Raw genomic sequence first — 20,853 nt, 5'->3', positions numbered from 1 at the left:
TCGCAGACGTCGACACCTCGTTTGGCTGCACGACGACACTGATCCGGAGCCGAAGTAAAGGAGATGAATCTTTCTAAAGTAATCCTGAACAGATACAAAAGTTTAACTCGACAAGAGCACGGACAGCGTCTGACGCAAGAATGCCGTCGCGAGCGACTCCGTTCCCCGTTGTAACGGAATTTTAGGCGCACAGCTGTTTTCGCAACAGTTTATTGTAAACACTGCGTCATTTGAGTTGTCCGTTTATCTGATTCTGACGAATTACAGGGTGGTGAACTGGAAGGAAGTGCGATTACGATGAGAAGTTGAAGGTTTTTCTTAGCTGTAGATTAATCGGAAGAACGTAACATTTCTTATCGTATCTTCTGTGGATTAGGGGAGACCACACTATGCTGATTCCGTCTATTCACCTATGCGATGAAATAAAAAAAAATTAAACAGATTTACCCCTACTTCGCAAATACCTTCATCGCCTCGCTAGTACGGACGACCTCCAGATTCAGCCGTTGACAAAAGTTTGCTACCGACGCTTCCTCCTTTCCCAAACAGAGCAGGGCACACAACGAGAGGTGAATAACGTACACAGAAATGAATGACTTCGTTAAATATACTGATATCAGCTGTCTTTTTTTCCTTTCTGCTCTCACTATAAAGCTACGGCACAAGAGTAACACACACTGTGTGACGTGGTGGTTGTACGTGCAGGAAGAACGTAACGTATCACCAAGAGGTGCTACCAGTTTCTTCTGACCAGAAGACAAAGTAGCTTCAAATGTTACCAATACTGACTAAACTGAAAGCAGCAAAATACTTCCTCCAGAACCATATCTTCAATGGCTCCAAAACTTTAACAGCAACTGGAAGTTTCGATGTTTACGTCGAGGCATCGGTCTGAAAGAAACAGAAGTGCCGTAGTATGCATTGTTCATGCAAATTTCCTGAGTACAACAGACGCTTTGTTACGCAAAAGTCAGTGTATCAATGACAAATTAAAACTTGTAGTAGTAGACAGTGGTTCTAGTACAGCAACTGTGTTTCCCGTAATTGGGTCACAGTTTTCAAAGATTACGTACATGTATGACTGGCACCAGTTTCTACTACAGTCTTCTAGTAAGGACCATTTAAACACGACGGAGAGTGCACAACGCATTTTGTAGAAGCAGATATTAATGAGTAATTTACTCTGTGTCGTCATCAAGGCAACTCTGATATTGATTTGATACGTGGCCGGAATGTGTGAGATGTCGCATACTACTTTGCGGAGGAAATGCAACTACAACGTTAACACGGAGGAATCTTTTGGAACACTGAACGTATCCTCGTGGTGAACAGAGGATAAGGTAGGGGCTGCATACGTGGGTTGTGACAATCTCTCGTAATAAACAGGACGGGAGTGTGGATGTTATAACGTCACGGTTGTGTATCATGGAACGCCATGTCTATGGAACATATGTAAATTTTCCACAGTATGTCTACACATCTGCATATGCGTTTCTAGGGCTGGGCTGACAGCGGTGAGTTCCCGCGCTTGCCGACCATCACAAAGACACGCGAAACAAACGTCGTTACAGTTTGCCCACTGACGGATCACTCAGGAATGTTTGGGCACTCTTTCAAAAGGGAGAATTTCAACCCACATGACAACGACACACGCTACGCGGCAAACATTTCCCAAAATCCTTGCGTTGGATGAAAGCAGGGATGTCGGCTGTGTCGGTCGTCATTTCTGAAACTCTACGAATGGCGAAAATTTTTGACACGACAGAGCGTTAATCTCTAACCCACTATTACGAGTTTACTCTACAAGCAACGTTTTCTGGTACATCACGCTTCTTATCTCGATATTGGTTCGTCATTTGTACTAGATAAAGCACAAGTCGTAGGTTTTTATTCCGTGTAAAAATAGGACGTTACGGATGTCACTTCTTAAAGCATAATGCCACACATGAGACGTAGTCGTGAGGAAATGGCCAGAAAACTGTTTGATTCCCGCCAACCGATTCTGTGGAAGAGGCCAGCTGAATGAGCCACAGTTCAACAAGAAGAGAAATTCGTCGCATTCCTGTAATTCTGCCATTTGTGAAAATAAAGAGTTGGCAGGACAGTGTTTGAAACGTTTGCTGTCGTTCCACATGGCCAAACGTAACAAGGATAGTTATCGCATTAACGTCGCGAATCTTGTAGAAAATAGATTAATTGAATTACCAAATGAGTGATACTAATGCAACAAGATCAGTTGTTGAAGTCAGTACTTGATTGCAGTTGCAGACAGTGCAACCGTCTAATCCATTTGGTTTCGAACCACAACACGGGAAGGATAGATAAAGGCGCCGTGTATATGTGTATCTCTACGGTGGAGCACGTGAAGCCCGGTGTGTGTTCACAGATTCACATACGCCAGCGAGGAGCACATAACGAAGTCAGGCATCGTAAACCAAAGTTTTGGCGAACTTCATTCTCGCGATAGGAGCCACCCAGCTACACGACAGAATAATAACGCTGACGCAAGCTTTTTCCATTTCCTTGCCTTCTCAGTGAATTAATTGTTGACTGGAATGCAGTCGTCCTCCTATCATGAGCAGTGTGTAAAGGCATTCGAGGAATCCTTTCTTATCTGTTACCATTTAACACATCGATACAAAGAAATGATGCTGTCAACTTTTTAATTACGTCATCATAAGCGATGCCTGGTGACAACATATTCGCTAATTCTACGTACACGACTAAGGTTTCTCCTTGGCTCTAGAGCAATTTTTCTGTCCATTATACGTCTTCAAAACCATGGAGTGTAAATACGTTCCAGCTCTTACCGTTCCACATATTCCGCACGACGCGTGTGATCCACGCGAGCGTAATAAAACAGCACCAGTGAGTTATTTGGCTTCGATAAAAACGTTTTGACGGTACTTCTTTACGATTTCCTTACATGTTTACCGGGAGGTTTTTTCACTCAATCGCCTCCTTCTCGGGGGCGTAGCGTAACATCAGCTGGAGGCAGCTGTGACTGAAGGCCATCCACGAATGTGCCGAGTACGAAACAGTACAGTCCGGACGCGTTACAGTGGTACAACTGGCCAGCGACTGGGAGTGTGATTCACATTTGGGGAACGACACACACTTACGCGAGTTCTTGCTGTGGGTAGACATGCGTCAAGTAGGGATTCACTCTCATTTCGACGATGAACACTTGCATCTGAATTTTTCTCCCGTTTTCGCTTATTTCACAAAACCGCCATTACTCGCGGGAGAGTTAAAACCGCCTCCATTCCGCGGTGCTGGCAGCAACAATCGGTCTCTGACGCAGCGACAAAGCTCTGTCGGTTGAAGGAGACGGAAAATCAACAGAAAAATAAATCCAGCTTCTACATTACTACTATATGTATTTGTGACTAACGTCTAAATGTGCTGACAATCAGTACAGAGTAATTATTGCAGATCTGATGCAGGTTTCGTGATTTTGTTTGTCGCGTGCTGGCTTTCCAGTGACGTGACGCAATGTGGGCGGAAGACCGGGGTGGGAGTCATTCAGTGAAGTATGTGTAGCGTACGTTAAAAGTGAACAAATTAAGCAGTGCTGGTTTCGCCATCCTGCATCGTTATACAGGGACCGGAGAAACGATTTGACCAAAAGTTTAGGGCGCAAAGACAGTGTGAAACATAGTGAGTACAACTCGGGGTCGCAAATTTGTATTTTCGGCGCTACAGGAACGTAATTAAAATCTGACATGTGGACGTCTTTACTCAAAATGAAAGACAATTCACAGAAAATGTAAGTGTAAGCACAGTCTATGGACGAACCAGTCTCAGGAAGGTAACAAGGGTAACTCAAAGCATCACATACACGTGTATAATACTTAGCCCACGTTCCAGACAACACTTCTTTAGACAATCACATGTGCATGTTTTATATTTCAAGATGTCTTCAAAAGGGCAAAGTAAAGGAAAAATGATCCACCACTTAATTAGCGTCCTGTATGTCGCAGCAAATGTTCAAACTGCCCACCGTTTTTATGCTGGCATAGCGCTATAAATATTCAACAGCGATCTCTAGTTCCTATATTCGGATTGCTTTTTTCAATGCTGTCTTTCTGCCCTACACTTTGGGTCTGACTGTTTTTTTTTTTTTTCACACACTGTACATGTGAGACAAGACGAGGCAGAATGATGGTCAACTTCTCAGGAGTCCATAGAAAGTGCTGTAAACGGCAAAATGACGGAATGCGTTGGTACTGGTAGATTACTTTAAAATTTAATAATAGAAGAAGGGCGATACGTTTAACCAAGGCGCTAGAATGTAAGATACGTTTCTTGATCGGAAAAAGTCCTCGACTGAAGTAGTGAATCTACAAATGTCATCACAATAGCCTCCGTCACGTTACTACGGAGCAACATATGAGCCCCTGCAGCGTCGGCATTCATGAAACGAGAGACGGTGCACCGGTGGTCGGTTCCCAAAGCACTGAAAATAAAACACGATTTTTAACTGTGTTGGTCCCTTTGCTCCTATCATCGTAAGTAAAGTATTTTTATAGCTCCTGTGACGTGGAAGTGATGACAGAGGCCGATGAATACCGTCATATCAACTCCCCCCACACGTTGATGTATGGAAACAAGTAGCCCTTATTTCTTCTTCTGATCAGAGGCAAATCACATTCAATTTATTTACGTTTCTGACTGTACTCAAACGTGGTGAATTTTGCCTCTAGTCCTCCGTCAAGGTATCTGACACCTGCTGCGATTTTCCATGTTTGTATTCGGCAGTTAGGATGAACGGTACGACAGAGACGACGACTACACGGGAAACAGCATACAGGTGAGGAAAATTTCGGAAACCATTTTTCTCTAATGATGAGGTTGCATGTTAAACATTAATCGGCTTTGATAGGATGAATAAACGTCGATGTCCAGAGCTTCATAATTTTTACACACATCTCTCTGCAATGGAGCTGCCCTTGACGAAGCGAACTTGTCATTTTGTGTAATATGAAGAGGAAACATTAACAAGTAGTGGAGAGTAGGGAATCCTGGCAGACGCCAGTGGAGTCGTGATATGGGGGAAGATGAGGAGCAGATTGCACGTAAAGGGATGTCCAAAAGCCTCGTGCACGGCCACTGAAGCGTACGTAGCTGATTTATTGAACAATCAGGATTACGCTCGTTGCGGAAAGAAGCGCGAGATGGGCACTGCTGCAAACACATTTCACCAAAAAGCGTTTGGCGCTTACGCACGGCGGCAAAACTACTCAAAGACTGGAGACCCATTCAGACCGCTGTGCACAGAGTCAGGGGGTGTCTTGTCTCCGGCCACTGTTTGCCGTAGCCCTCGCCACTGAGCGAGGGGCTGGCTGTGGCTATTAGCACATTTCCAGGATCCATATCGCAGTGTTTGCGTGATAAGACAGAACTGCTATTGGCAGATCGGTTTGCAAATACTGCCCTACGTACTATGTAGTAGCAGTCCTACTATTTGACGGCATATTGATAATTTTTACTTGTCGACCGTCTGACAGCAACTGAATAAAACACTATTTTAGTGCCATACGCGTTTCGCCTTTATTTTCTGCAAGACATCATCAGTGGCAGGTTGCGTGGACAATTTATTACATATTACGCTCCTGTTGCATTTTCGGTGTTCTTCTTCTTATGAATGCGAATTTGCGGTTTTTTTCCCACATTCCACAGCACTATGAACTGAATGCTTGTTTCAGTGCAATGTTTTGGTTTCTGTTGCCGACTGTCAGACGGTCCATAAGTAAAAATTATCAATATACCGCAATATTACACGCAACTGAGGAAGACAGGACTACAAAAGTTGAAGATTTCTACTATTTGACGTTCACAGAAACGGACTGGGTACCAGATACGCTTCCTAATGTAAGTATATTACGGAGAAATCGAAGATTCGAATAGTAGAGAACGATTCTATCATCGCAAATGTCCCGCAGACGTGTTTGTCCCATATTGGGCAATGACTTCGAGAGAGTATCTAGGAATACAAATCGCACAGATGTGTGGTACAGCTTTCCGACGCCGTCTGTTGAAACTCGACGAATGGCGCGTTTAACAAGAGGGTATAAATAATGACAGCTTTTATTTTCGTGGTTTTTCAAAGAACATTGCGGAATTGTTTTAATATATACCAAGAATGTGAAACAGACTACGTTAGAATTTTGATGCATGTTCAGTAAACCACACAATAGATTACCTCCTTCCCAGATTGTCCTACGCATCTTAGAGAATATGGTAACCTAAAAGTGCTTTCATATGAACCAGTATCAGTTTTTTTGATGGAGAAAAATGAAAATTTCTACCCAAACGAATTACAAATTATTTCCACTCTTCTTTCTTCAGCAACAATCATGCAGTCCGTATTTTTACAGCAAACATTGAGCATGAAAACCTATTCCACCACCGTTATGCATAAATCTTGACTTCCACGTAAAGGTTTGTGAATTCAACCTTCCACCTACTAATATGTGTTCCTATTTCAAACGTAAATAAGCCACATGCAAGATTGTTTTCAGGCAAAGATGTAGATGTCAACCAGAGATAAATGTCAGCCAAAAATATCGAAAGAATTCCTCTGAAGCGAGTAGTTTCTCAAATGTCAGGGAAGTTGGGAGCGACCGCCAGTGCAGAGTTAATCAGTTTTACAATTTAAAGGCGTTTTTAAAGCTGCTATCGAGATGAAATTCACACACAACATGGATTAAACTGCTTATATAATATTTCTGAACAATCGATTTTTTGGACCAAAATCGATTACATTCCCTTGAAGCGATTAGTGCAGATGCGCTCTCCAGCCACTACGCGTCGCTGCCGTAAGGAAGCTGAAGGCAGAGTCAGGCTGGTCACAGCACGGAGACGTCTCAGCACTCGCCCTTAACACACTCCGTTCGCGAACGGAACGGGAAAAAAATTCAAACCTTGTTTACCGTGCCAAGTACCCTCTGCCATGCACTTCACAGTGGTTTGCAGTGTACGTATGGGGATGTAGATATAGATGCGACGGTGGATTTAGAGCCTGTAAAGACGTCGCGTAAGTGGACGAACTAATGTCACAATCGCGTGCAATAGCGTGACACATGCAGCCATCAGCAGAAAAATATGCGACTTTCCAAAGTACACTTTTACGTCTCTGTATGCGTTTTAGAACATGGTACGGCGTTGAGAAGTTCTCACCAGCCTATATGATGTAATCGTTTGACGATTCATAGAAATACATGTGAATATACACGCATCAAAAAAAGTTTTGTATCACCTAGGGTCCCAGAACTTCTGAAGGTAGATGTTGACTGTGGGTATTGTGTCATAGACACAGTCCCTTTGACTGTTCAGAGATGTCACTAAACCCTGCCCAAATATGTAAACAACCATCCACGAGCAGCTCCTATTAGGCGGAGGGGGTCCAACAGGCGATCAGTTCCAGTCATTCCACCAGGAAGGAGGTACATGGCTCGTGTTGTATGTGTTAAACCATGCTCAAGCGGTCAGTGCCACGATTCGATCGTTGTTCGGACATGGAGGAAATACAGAGAGACAGGAACTGTCGATGACATGCCTCGCTCAAGCCGCTCAAGGGCTACTACTGCAGTGGATGACCGCTTCGGATTATATATGGCTCAGGGGAACTCTTGAGAGCAACGTCACCACGTTGAATAATGCTTTTTGTGCAGCGACGGTACGGCGTATTACAACTCAAACTGTGACCAATAGGCTGCATGATGCGCAAATCCACTCCCGACGTCCTTGTTCAGGGCCATCTTTGCAATCACAACACCATGCATCGCGGTACAGATGGGCCCAACAACATGCTGAATGGACTGCTCAAGATTGGCATCACGTTCTCTTCACCGACGAGTGGCGCATATGTCTTCAACCAGACAATCGTAGGAGACGTGTTGGGAGGTAAACCGGTCTGACTGAACGCCTTAGGCACACTGTCCAGCGAGTGGAGCAAGGTTGAGGTTCCCTGATGTTTTGGGGTGGCATTATGTGGGGCCGACGTATGCTGTACGATACATGAATTCCATCCTCGACCGATAGTGCAACCATATCGGCAGCATATTTTCGAGTAATTCGTCTTCATGGACGACAGTTCGCGCCCCCATCGTGCACATCTTGTGAAATACTTCCTTCAGGGTAACGACATCGCTTGACTAGAGTGGCCAGCATATTCTCCAGAAATGAACCCCATCGAGGAGTGGTACAATATGGACCAACAGTGCCCTGATGAACTTGTGGATAGTCTGCCACGACGAATACAGGCATGCATCAGTGCAAGAGGACGTGCTACTGGGCATTAGAGATTGCGGTGTGCACAGCAATCTGGACCACCACCTCTGAAGGGCTCGCTGTATGGTGGTACAATATGCAATGTGTAGTTTTCATGAGCAATGAAAAGGTCGAGAATTATGTTTATGTTGATCAGCAATCCAATTTTTTGTACAGGTTCCGGAACTCTCGGAAGCGAGGTGATGCAAAACTTTTTTTGATTTATGTATATTAACCAATATTATGAAACTAAAAACTTACATTTGCTTTTGATGGGGGTCTTTCTTTAGCAAAGCACAATTTTGTTTTACATCCCAAACATGTTTCACTGCAGTTGCAGCATCTTCATTGGTCTTTTATTTTACGGCTGTTAAACATAAAGAATGATCTTTGCTGTTTGTACGTGTATAAATATTAGGTTTAAAATCGTAATTACAAATTTTTGGAGAACACATAAAGTTATATATTTATACGTTTTTACCATATAGTATTTTTTTCCTGAGCTATTGTGTTTTTTATACTGCTTGTTTCCTTTCACAGTCTGTCATCTGAAGTCGTATAACCTAATGTAGACAAATTATTTAACATAAATTACGATTTGGAAACTGTTATGGCTATGCCTGAAATAATTTTATTCTGTGTGGAAGGTTGTGTGGGAAGGGGATTCTACAGGTTGGTATTTCCTTATAATTCTTTGAGGGCAGATGACAGCGTTCCATTGCAGAGAACTGTGTATTCATTTTTTACTTGTTTTCCTTTAGTGATAGCTTTTCGGATTAGACAGTTTTCTTCAATTATTTGTTTTTGTGGGGGAGGGGGGGGGGGGGGGCTGTTGCTCCATTTGAGAATTTTCAAGTCCATATTGATGTCTGTTGGGCTATGTTGAGCTTATTTTCATTTCATAGTATTCAGGCCTTTTTTGTTAATGCTTTAAAATTCCTGATGTGTTGTGTGATGGTGTGCATCTGTGGTATAACTATTAGGAACTTGGAGAAGCAGTTGTTCGTTTGGTATATCTTTAAAACATAACGGTAATTTTTATATAATTCATTAAAAATAACTGTAATTTTATATAATAAAATTACATTTTATGTTACTGTAATCCAACTGTTATGTTTTCTATCAAATCCTAACCATTTCACAAATGCCTTATTTCCTTTCCTGTACAATACTTTCTCTACTAGATAAGTATTGGGGTATTTTGTTTTCTGTAATTCATGACCATAAAACGCACCAGCAATATGATTTAGTTCAAAATCTTGCAGAGTGTATGTCCTAGGATTTGTTTCTTGGACTCCAATTATCTTAAATATTTCTGTAGACCAATTTGGTTTGTATCCTTTATCAAAAATGGCTTTATTTTTACTGATTCTTAGGAGCTCTCCTACTTTAAATTTCTGCTTTGATTTGTCTATGGTACGTATTTTATTATATACTGTGGATAAAAGGTGATTATCATTAACATCGCAGGGTCGCATCTTGGACTTAATGTAGGCCACATTGGCCGATGCAATAATAAGACGAATCAATTTGCTCCTCAAGACGCCGTAAATAGGCGTATAATCATTGGAAATGAAATTTCATTAGAAGAAGGTGCTGTAGAGGATTTCAAAAAAGTTTGTGAAGGAATTGCATGCAACATTCGTGTATAATATAAAGGAGATGCTATTGTAAGTCGTACTCCATTACTGTTAATTTCTAATTCTCAGCCAATTGTATGTAGTCATCCAGATTTCAACAATGTCCGTGTGGAACTATTAGGTGGAAAAAGTTTGATGAATTGAAAAATGCAATAATAAATCCTTATCCTTTAGCTTTCTTTTCATTGTTGCAAATGTATAATATTCCTTATTAAATAAAAGACAAGAATTTTTATAATGTATAACTTTTATTGTCAATTATTACAACAAATAAAAATAAATTACAATTATCATTTGTTCTGTACACGTTCAACTACTTTTTTAACGCCGTAAGCAGCACCTGCGGCAGCAGCAGTTGCCGCCGCGCCAGAGTCTATCGCTATCTGCCCTGAACTTGTAATACCAGCTGTGCTAATTGCGGCCCCGTCCGTGACACTTTCAGATAACAAGGGCACTGTTTCGCTAGTAGTTTCTATATCTGCTCTCTGGTGACCTCTGCCACGATTTCGTGGTCTATTTGGGCGGCGCCGTCGCACTCCAAGATTACTTTCTTCTGGCCTTGTTTCTGGCACCCGTTCAAATTCAACTGTTTCGCCACTCGTATCCAAATCGTCGTATGCTGGATTATCTCCATACCGTATACGATTAGCAGCATCCTCTCTTTGCACTGTTCGAATATCATTACTGCTACGAGAATGATTAACATTTGTTAATGGAATGCCTTCCGCCATTTCAATGTCTTCCTCTGGTCCCGGATATAAAACACCTCCGTCGTATTGTATAGAGCCATGGTTGCCCGTGCTTAAATATTGATTTACCCAAGACATTTTGCTGACTAAAATAAATAAATCATTGCCACCTTTTATATACTTTAGGTTATCGAACAGCACGTGTCGGGCAACCTTTTGCTGGCGTGGGTGCTTGCTCAGATAATTGTCCTTAAAGGACAAATTATCTCGGCGGGACAGTGACGCCGCCATCGCGACCTTGGGGGGCCCCTTTTTTTAATCAGTTGCTGACCCTCGAAGCATGAAACGACGCAGTCATGTTTTCGATTCATGAGGGTCAGCAACTGATTCGAGGGTCAGCAACTGATAAAAAAAAAGTGGCCCCCCGGGTCCCAAGGTCGCGATGGCGGCGTCACTGTCCCGCCGAGATAATTTGTCCTTTTAGGACAATTATCTGAGCAAGCACCCACGCCAGCAAAAGGTTGGCACGTGTAAACTTGTCTTTTAGGAGTGACAGCCCAACACGTGCTGTTCAATAACGTAATGTATATAAAAGGCGGCAATTATTTATTTATTTTAGTCAGCAAAATGTCTTGGGTACATCAGTATTTAAGTACGGGCAACCATGGCTCTATACAATACGACGGAGGTGTTTTATATCCGGGACCTGAGGAAGACATTGAAATGGGGGAAAGAATTCCATTAACAAATGTTAATCGTTCACGTAGCAGTAATGATATTCGAACAGTGCTAAGAGAAGATGCTGCTAATCGTATATGGTATGGAGAAAATCCAGCATACGACGATTTGGATACGAGTGGCGAAACAGTTGAATTTGAACGTGTGCCAGAAACAAGGCCAGAAGATAGTAATCTGGGAGTGCGGCGGCGCCGCCCAAATAGACCACGAAATCGTGGCCGAGGTCACCCGAGTGCAGATACAGCAACCGCTAGCGAAATAGTACCCTTGTTATCTCAGAGTGTCACGGACGGGGCCGCAATTAGCACAGCTGGTGTTACGACTTCAGGGCAGATAGCGATAGCGGCTGGCGCGACGACTGCTGCCGCCGCAGGTGCTGCTTACGGCGTTAAAAAACTAGTTGAACGTGTACAGAAGAAAGGATATACTTTACCTGGTAGTGATTACGTAGGACCTGGAAATCCTATAAATATAGACGCACCGCGCAGTGGAGCAGATGCCATTGCTAAAGAGCACGACGTTGGATACGATAATTTGCTAAAGGAAGCAAGGGAACGACCATTTACAGAAGAAGAATTTAGACAACGAGTTCAACAATTGGATGCAAAAGCTATAATTGATTTTGCAATTGACTGGAGTCATACACGAAATTGGCATTCATTTGTTGGAAAGTACGGACTGAAATTGAAGACAGCTGTTGAACAACGCATCGGAAAAGCTTTGTACCCGCAACAACCGAATGCCGAAAAAACAGGTATGTAAATTTAATTTTTGTTGTTTATAATAATTTTTTGGTTACATTTTTTAATTGTAACGTTTCTTGCCTTCAGAATTATGAAATTCCACCGTGGGAACGGTCTAATTGGGAGTTTATGCATGAAGGCCAGAAACGGTATGCCTATGAACAATGGCTAATGTCTCGTGTTCGCCGTGGTTTGCCTATAGATCACGACCGCCCATCAACATCTGGTTCAGCCTCTGGAACAAGTTCTGTAGAGGAACATAACGTGGACGAAGAAGTATCACATAGCGAAGAAGACGAAGACGAAGAAGGACCAGAAGAACCACAACAACATTCTGAACCACAACGTTTAGTACCATACTCTGACAGTGACGAAGGTATGAGTTCGCCAATGCAGGTAGATTCAGGTAAACGACAGGCTGCAGCAGGTCAATCTGGTGGATCTAAGAAAAAAAAAACGTTAACAGGCACTGCAGCACCATCTGCTAATGTACTGGGTGATTCTCCTAATACCCGTGTTGATCCATTACCTGCTCCTTCTATATTAGATACCGGTAACATTACAAGATATCGCAAAGTTCATAGATTTTTCACATACGGATTAGCATACAAAGTGATTGAACATGAAAAAGCAGTATGTATGATTACTCCTTTAGCAGAAATTCCCGTTGATCGGCCATTTTTGTATATGACGCCTTCTGAATTCGATTTATTACCAGATGGTAGTAGAATTGTTCATTGTTCTGTAAAAGTAATTGCACGTAATCCTAGAATTGCTTTTCCGACTAATTCAAGTGATACAGAACTTGCAACATTAAATCAAAATAAGAATATGATTACAAGTGTAGGTATTAATTTGAAAATACCTGGTATTAATGTAAAGCCTACAGCATTTACTGCAAATGCACCTATGGAAACTACTTCCATAGATCATAAACGAAAGTTTGATTCCATTTGGAAGTCATGGTATGGTTATAGAAATGATGAAGCAGACTTTCTTACAAAAGTGCCTGCACATCAATTTGGACAACCAGTTAATTTAAAATATTATTATGCGTGTGTTTCTAGCTCAAAAGATAAGGGTTTACATAATTGGGGTTGGAAATGTGTACAGTCTTGTGTTTCTGAAGTAGATGCAGATGCACGAACAGGAAGTGTTATTGTTGACTATACATATACACCAACATTAGGTTTTCTGAAAATTCCAAAAGTGGCTAATGTTGATATGTTTCCTATTACAACTACTGCTCAAAATGTAATTCAAAGGTATAATATTAATGCTGATAAGCACTGTAATCCTTTTATGTCATGTGATAGTTTTTCTTTAACCCCCTTTGAACCAGCAAGAATGGAAGAACAGTTAGTAGGAGCAGTTACTCTCATCACAAATGCAGAAGTATCAGGATATGATAATTTAATAGAAAAAGCTGATATTGCTTCTGCAGGGTACAATATTAGACTTCATGATACAAATGTTCAACCGAGCCTACATGTAGGCATTAATCCTACATATGCTTTAAGCACAAGTAGTTTAAATAGTGATGTTACAAAATATACTGATACTCAAATGTTGTTTGAAGTTATTGCAGAATGTTCAGTTTATGCAGATGGTCTAGAGACACATTACCCTAGAGCAACTGTATCAAATGTTCAAGTTTCTGATATGATTTATATGTCTAATGTAAAAAGGAATGAGGAATCATCTGTTTATAAGGGTCAATATGAAATTAAACAAATGTAATTTGAAATGTAACAATTATACTTTATTTGTATTTGTTGTAATAATTGTCAATAAAATATACATTGTACAAATTCCTCTCTTTTATTTAATAATCAATATTATACATTTGAAGTAATTGAAAGAAAGCCAGAGGATACGGCTTTTTACAAGCATTTTTTAACTCATCAAACTTTTTCCACCTAATTGTACGTACACGAATATCTTTAAAATCTGGGTGAGAACAAATAACTGGTTGTGAATTTGAAATTAACAATAATGGAGTACGTCTTAATATAGCGTCTCCTTTGTACTTTACTCTGATATTACAAGCAATTCCTTCACATACTTTTTTAAAATCCTCAATTGCACCCTCCTCTAATGAAATTTCATTACCAACAATGACACGTCTATTAACAGCATCTTGCAATGCAAACTGATTTGTTTTATTATTACAACGTCGAATGTGGCCAACATTTAAACCAAGTGAAATTATACAATCAAAAAACCAATTTTTGCCACTATTTGAATCATGAAACGACGCGACGCAGTCATGTTTCGATTCATGAGGGTCAGCAACTGATAAAAAAAAAGTGGCCCCCCGGGTCCCAAGGTCGCGATGGCGGCGTCACTGTCCCGCCGAGATAATTTGTCCTTTTAGGACAATTATCTGAGCAAGCACCCACGCCAGCAAAAGGTTGCCCGACACGTGTTGATAACAGGAGTTGTTTTAACCGGCTGTACCCGAATTTTAGTACATAAGGGGGGTGATTTGGAGCTCAACACATTATGTCCTCTGAACCGATAACGTCGACATCTACGAGCAGCAGCAGCAAGTGTGTGTGTGTAACCTTCTTTCAGCAACTGATAAAAAAAAAGTGGCCCCCCGGGTCCCAAGGTCGCGATGGCGGCGTCACTGTCCCGCCGAGATAATTTGTCCTTTTAGGACAATTGTTGTCCATAAGGTATCAGCAAATATGGAATGACAGTTGTTACTTTAAATGCACTTCTGTGTTCTGTGTATCTGGTATTAAACTTTTTGCTTGTCTGTCCTATATAAAGTGATTTGCAGTCCTGACATATTAGTTGGTAAATACCAGATGCACTGCGTCTGTCTGTGCTTGTGTAGGTTGTCCTTAGTTTTTTCTGTGTAGAATTGTCTGTCCTCTTTGCTTTTTGAACCCTTTTTTGAGTATGTTGCCTATTCTTGGGCTGCTTTGTTGTTGCAGGTGAACCAATTGTTTATTGTTGTGGGTGTTTCTTGTTGATGTGTGCTCATATGTGTGTTCTGTTTGTTTGTAAGTTGGCGAGAAGGCTTTTGTTTTTGTGTGTTGGGTGCCATTTTTGATTGCATTTTGATTTTGTGGCTCACTTTATCTATGGTGTATGTATCGTATCCATTCTGTACAGTTATTTGTCTGATTGTCGGTAATTCATTGTTATAGTTGTTTTCAGTGAGTAGGGTTTTGTTCAGGCTGTGCAGCATGTATTGGAAACCAGCTAGTTTGGGAGCAATCGGATTATTAGAATGTTTCTGAACGGCTGTGCTGGTGGTGTTCACTCTCCTGAAAATGGAGAAATGGAGTCGGTTGTGGCGTCTATATATTGTGAAATCAAGGAAATTTAACATTTTGTCGTTTTCTGTTTCTGTGGTGAACGTCTAATTTTATCTTAGTGGTCTTTTCGCGAGATATACATAGGAGGTGTCAGTGTATTGATTGACTCTTCTAGCAATGTACGCTCTCGGAACATTAACACTAGACCGTGACGTGATGCAGAATGCCTCCCTTGCAGCATCTGCCTCAGTAGTTGGCTGAGGATCCCCGAGACGCTTTAGTGCTCACTAAAGAACCTGTGACGAAACGTGTTGCTCTTCTCTGGATCTTCTCTGTTTCTTCTATCAGTCCTGTCTGGTACAGATCCCATATTGATGAGCAGTATTCAAGTATTGGTCGAACGACTGTCTTGTACACCACATCAGGTTCTTGAAATGAGTTTGGTCATCAGCATAATAACAATAACGTAACAAAAATTATCAAACAAAAAGCTGGCAACCAATAAAGCAATGATTATTAAGGCAGACAAGAGTAATGCATCAGTCGTTATATATGAAGCTGATTACGTTAAGAAACCTGAAATTTGCTTAAAGTAAATGGTATAGTGCATATAGATAAGATCCCAATCAACAAACGTAACTGTGAAGTTAGGAAAAAATCGATCAATCAAACTTCTTGTTGGAGGAGAGCCAAGCGGTCTCTAAAATGAGGTCATATTAATCACCCACAAATTAAGAACCATAAATGTAACAAGATAGGTGATACCAATTGTTGACAGATGACATTCCCCACTGCCAAGCTGAGTGGATTTATTAATCAAAAAATTAAAATAATTGTTCGTTTTTGAAAATGTTTCTAGTATAGTGTAGAATTGATGAATTTTTTAAAACCATCATTCTGCCAGGTACGTTCACTCTTTTGATATAAGAAACTTGTGTACGAGTCATCCTCTTGCAGAATCTATTAATATCATCAGAGCAAACCTTATTAGGCATAAAAGAAATGCGCCTCCAAAAGCAATAGGGTTAATAGAACATTTATAATTGTCATAGTCTTTCAACTATTTCCAATTCAATGATAAGTATTACTACCAAGGAAAACGTTTGGTTAGGGGGAACTGTTTTGCAGGAACCTTGTCAAATATAATCTTCAACGACCTTGAGAAAATAATCTTTACTAAATCCCAGGAATATGGGAGACACAGCGTATTTTAAGCGATATGTAGAAGACATTATAGCTCTAATCCAAGATGATAAGAAATATGTAGAGATGTATTAACAATACATCAACAGTGTGCACAAAAAGGTGCTGTTCGCCGTTGAATTAGAAGATAATAATAGATTAAGATTTTTGGGTTTTACATTGGCAGATCTGGTGGTATGCATTCGTTCCAGATCATCAGGAAACGATGTATCACTGATGTGGTAATTAATGTCAACTCAGGTCACAGATCTAGGTATCAAAAAGCATTTTTCTGTTTAGTGATACAGAGACTTTTGAGTCCTCCCTTAGAACAACAAGCAAATGACGAGGAACTTACTATTTTCAGATCGATAGAAATGGATATGGGTAACCCTTAGTAGATGAATTACATAAAAGGTTATATAAAAGGAATAAGTTAAAAAATAAACCACATTTTCTGGTTAAAACCAAGATCGTATTACTTTCCTACCAAGATACTGTCTCAGACAAGATTGAAAGTCTTGGGAGAACAAATATTAAAGTGATCTTTAGTACAGCTAATAATTTACAATGTAATTACGCAATTGTGTTCAGTCATACAGAGATGAATGTAGCAAATCAGGGGTGTACAGATTACATTGCGGAGAGTGTGATGGATTTTATGTAGGCCAGACCAGTACATGATTTTGGAAGGTTTTGGGAGCCTATAGGTAATCATAATAAAACAACTACTGGTTAGGATTTATGGCTTTCCAACCATACAGTCCATGACATGGGGCACTGTATGAAAATATTGCATAAAGCACCAAAAGATAAAAAACTTCATATACCCAAAATTTAGCAAATACATAAAACCTGGAAGCACCACAGGCAACGCATTTTGAAGATCAATTGGAAGCAAGAGACTTCTTTAATATTTTTGAAGATGAAGAGTCAAAGTGAGCCCCCTGAATGCTCTCCATTCTTTTCCTTCACAACACATGTACCTAGTTCTCTATCAGATTCTCCTCTTTTCCCCTACCTGATCATCCCCTCTTTCCTTCACCAACTGCCATCACCACCTGTTTTATTTTTTCATCCACCCAGACTTCAGACCACTTTCCCCCCTCTTGCCATTCCCCCGCCCCCACTTTATCTGATACTGCGGAAAGACTTTGTAGCATGATTCAGCATAACGAATCAGATTTACTCTTTTAACTCAGTTGGTATTTATTTTTTAAATAAAAAGAAAAATAGGTTCTGTTGAAAAATAGAACCACTAAATACACCACAGTATGATATCAATGACACAATTTTGATAATTGTTATTATGCATTAACAAAAGTGAACTTTCTGCATATATATTTAACAATATGTATTACGCTACTCATGATCCAACTTTACCTATTATGTTAAAGTACCTCATATTCTACCTGCCATTGCTTCCAGAACTTTTCTTCTAGACATTGACTTAGATAATCAGATCAGATCTAAAATATTCAGCAGAGTTAGATTCAAATTTCAGCTATGACCTCAGTGTAGGACCATATGGTAAATTGGAATAACTACTATAATCTAAAAGATGTACTACAAACGTTGGCTGTAGCCTAGGAGGTTTTGCATGTTGTTTGTATACTCCTCATCCACCACTTTCAATTACTTCATACCAGCTCTGAGCAATGTTCGGTCACATATTTATTTCACAATGCTTCCTCTATTTCATACATTTTTAAGATATCTTTGACAATAGTTTTACTCTGTACTATAACACGCACCCTCTTGGCACCCTTGCTATTAACTACACATCACTTCCCTCTAAAGGTAAATAACACTACTTTTATCTCACTATTAAGTGGTATCACTAAAACGTAAACCCTATTATCTGTCCTCCTCCCTTAGTACTGCGTATGAGGTGATTTTCTCACTACTCCACCAACAATAGTGTTGTCTTTATTATTTGAGTATATTTAGTATGGTTATTTTAATATAATTCCACCTTAGTACAATTAAAATGAACCTCAGTTTCATCCACTGCGAGGCTGTTGGTATAGTGTGTAGTTTTAACTCTACTGATGCTAAAGCTGTTGTACTTTTACCTTTTATCCAGTTGACAACCCATCTTGGAGCATTCTATTTCATAAATGACAAACCAAGTGCAGTTTTTTGACGTATTTACACTTTGTTCACAAAATGTCAATGACAGATGTATGTGTACATATACATAAAAAGGATAATGTCAGGGTGAAGATGACAACACGATTCTATCAAGACTAGTAATTGGAATAAAGGTCTTAAAATAAAGCGATGTTGTGTTTCACAAAAAAATAAATATAAGCAGAGATTGCTCCAACAATATCCATAAGTTATATGAACGACTACTTTCCACAGACAGATAAACTAATATCAATCTGAATAGGAAGCCCAGTATTTTAGGAGCTGCCTGTGACCATTCCCTCAGTGTAGAGACTAGAGTAGCTGAACAGCTGCTGTTAGTAGTATCTCCAACAAGCATGACCGCCGATACGATCCTGAGATGAGAAATTTCTAAGACTGTATTTTTTTCTGTCTGTCTGTAATTTCTATAAAATTCGTATTTTTCACCTGCAAAACATACAGAAAAGTGTTGTGATTGAATTACATTTTCCAGCAATGATAGAGGCTGACGAAATTAATTAAAATTTTCGTCACAGCCAGAACTTTAATCATACAGCTGTGTTAGCCATACTGCTATGGTGGTGTAATGGTTTGCACAGTTGCTTAGTTAGCAAGAGACCTGGGTGCCAGTACCGGCCATGGCACAAATTTTTATTCACATCTTCAGCTTCTGTCATTCAGGAAGTTGTTAAAAAATCAGAAACTGCAGAAACTACTATAACAACATTCTAAAGCTTATAATTACTTTTAAAAATTTTGTTTCTTTCTTAATGTAAATCAAATCGTGTTAGTACCTGGCTCCTACTTATCATTGCGTTAAATATTGTCAAATGTTTAAACACTGCTTTTGGAAATGTTTTTGCAACAAACTGCAACTGTCGGTGTATAATTCAATTATTTTAAAAGTAGACAACAATTCCCAAAGCTTGCGTTTTGGGTTTTATTTCCCAGTGATGTTATTACCTAAAAGAATTGATCATTTATCATAATTGTCTTATTCGCCACTGTACATTTCAGCAACTACTGAGGATATTACTCACTACACGACATTGATGACTCAAGAGTTCTAACGTGCACTATGTCACATGTCTTCTGAAACCCACCAACACTGTTAACTCATTATCTGACATGTAATGTCAATAAATCGTACATTTTTGAGAGATTATCAATGTGTTTGTGTTTTGTAACAGCATTTATTTATAGGACATAAATTATAATGAGGTTACAATGCAAAACACAAAAAAATCAAGCTTGACGAAATTCAACGTTGTATCACCCACGAGTTTCATTCAAAGAATATCTTTCAAAGGAGTACAGCCACAGTTCCTTTCGTAATGTATATGTAATTAAAAGAACATGAATACATCATTGTCGGAATGTCTATGTTTCAAAGTAAGTGATTATAGCAGTGTGTGTGACCTATTGTCCACTCACAAAAGACCAAGGGGCCGATATAGAACAGACCAGAATGTGGTTTTTGCAATGGTTATTAAAATTAAAAAGTACCAGAAAACAGGCTAGTTGTTCAAGAAACTGTTTGTTAAGCAAGTCACTTCTTTACAATCTGTTCTAGTCGTCAAGTAAATGATCGTTGAACTTCCATGTGATGAAACTCTTGTCATTGCTGCCACAACTGCTCCCCCTTCCCTCCCCTCCCCTCCTTTGCACTCATTAGTTTCTGGGTCAAGAAAATAGTACACCCACCAGATTTGTTGAGGAGACGCCACTGATTATTAGTAATAGTATATTGAAAGGGAACCATGACAGGACCCCATTCAGTTTTTCACTTGAAAGCTAAGAGCCCAGTTCATTCCAGACACAAATACACGTTGTTACAGTGTCTACAAAACGTCTATGTCAAATAAAAAACACACACGAAGGGACTCTGTCTGTACTAGCAGTAAAATGACAGTCAAAATTTATAGGACGCATTACAGAAAAAACTACACCGTACCACAATCATGAGAACACAGTGGCAATGTGAGTTTTGCAATAAGGTGATGTACTCCACTGAAAAAGCACTGGAGCACTGCACTTTGACTTATCATCTGAAGGACCGCCACTGTATAAGAAATGCTGTGGGAAGAGAGAATATGTTCCACAGAAATTGAGGAGTCTAGGTAAAGAGATATGGGTCTATTAGGTGCCAAACTATGGAGATGACAGGTAGGAGCTGAAGTGG

General features: G+C 40.0%; 1 protein-coding gene across 1 annotated transcript; it reads left to right on the top strand.

Moving 5' to 3' along the window:
* Positions 1 to 12,074: 12,074 nt before the first annotated feature.
* LOC126212664 (uncharacterized) lies at positions 12,075 to 19,403 on the top strand. Its single transcript, XM_049940086.1, has 3 exons — positions 12,075 to 12,095; positions 12,172 to 13,446; positions 19,353 to 19,403. The coding sequence occupies exons 1-3, from the start codon at positions 12,081 to 12,083 to the stop codon at positions 19,401 to 19,403; spliced, it is 1,341 nt and encodes a 446-aa protein (XP_049796043.1). The 5' UTR covers positions 12,075 to 12,080.
* The last annotated feature ends 1,450 nt before the right edge of the window (positions 19,404 to 20,853 follow it).

The sequence above is a fragment of the Schistocerca nitens genome, chromosome 11 (assembly GCF_023898315.1).
Source record: "Schistocerca nitens isolate TAMUIC-IGC-003100 chromosome 11, iqSchNite1.1, whole genome shotgun sequence".
Lineage (NCBI taxonomy): Eukaryota > Metazoa > Arthropoda > Insecta > Orthoptera > Acrididae > Schistocerca > Schistocerca nitens.
The sequence above is the reverse complement of the archived record's forward strand: the minus strand, read 5'-3'. Positions and strand labels throughout refer to the sequence as shown.

Coding starts and splice junctions, on each gene's coding strand:
- LOC126212664 (XM_049940086.1), top strand. Junction 13,447..19,352: donor CAAGAATGGAAGAACAGTTA/GTAGGAGCAGTT, acceptor TCTGTCATTCAG/GAAGTTGTTAAAAAATCAGA.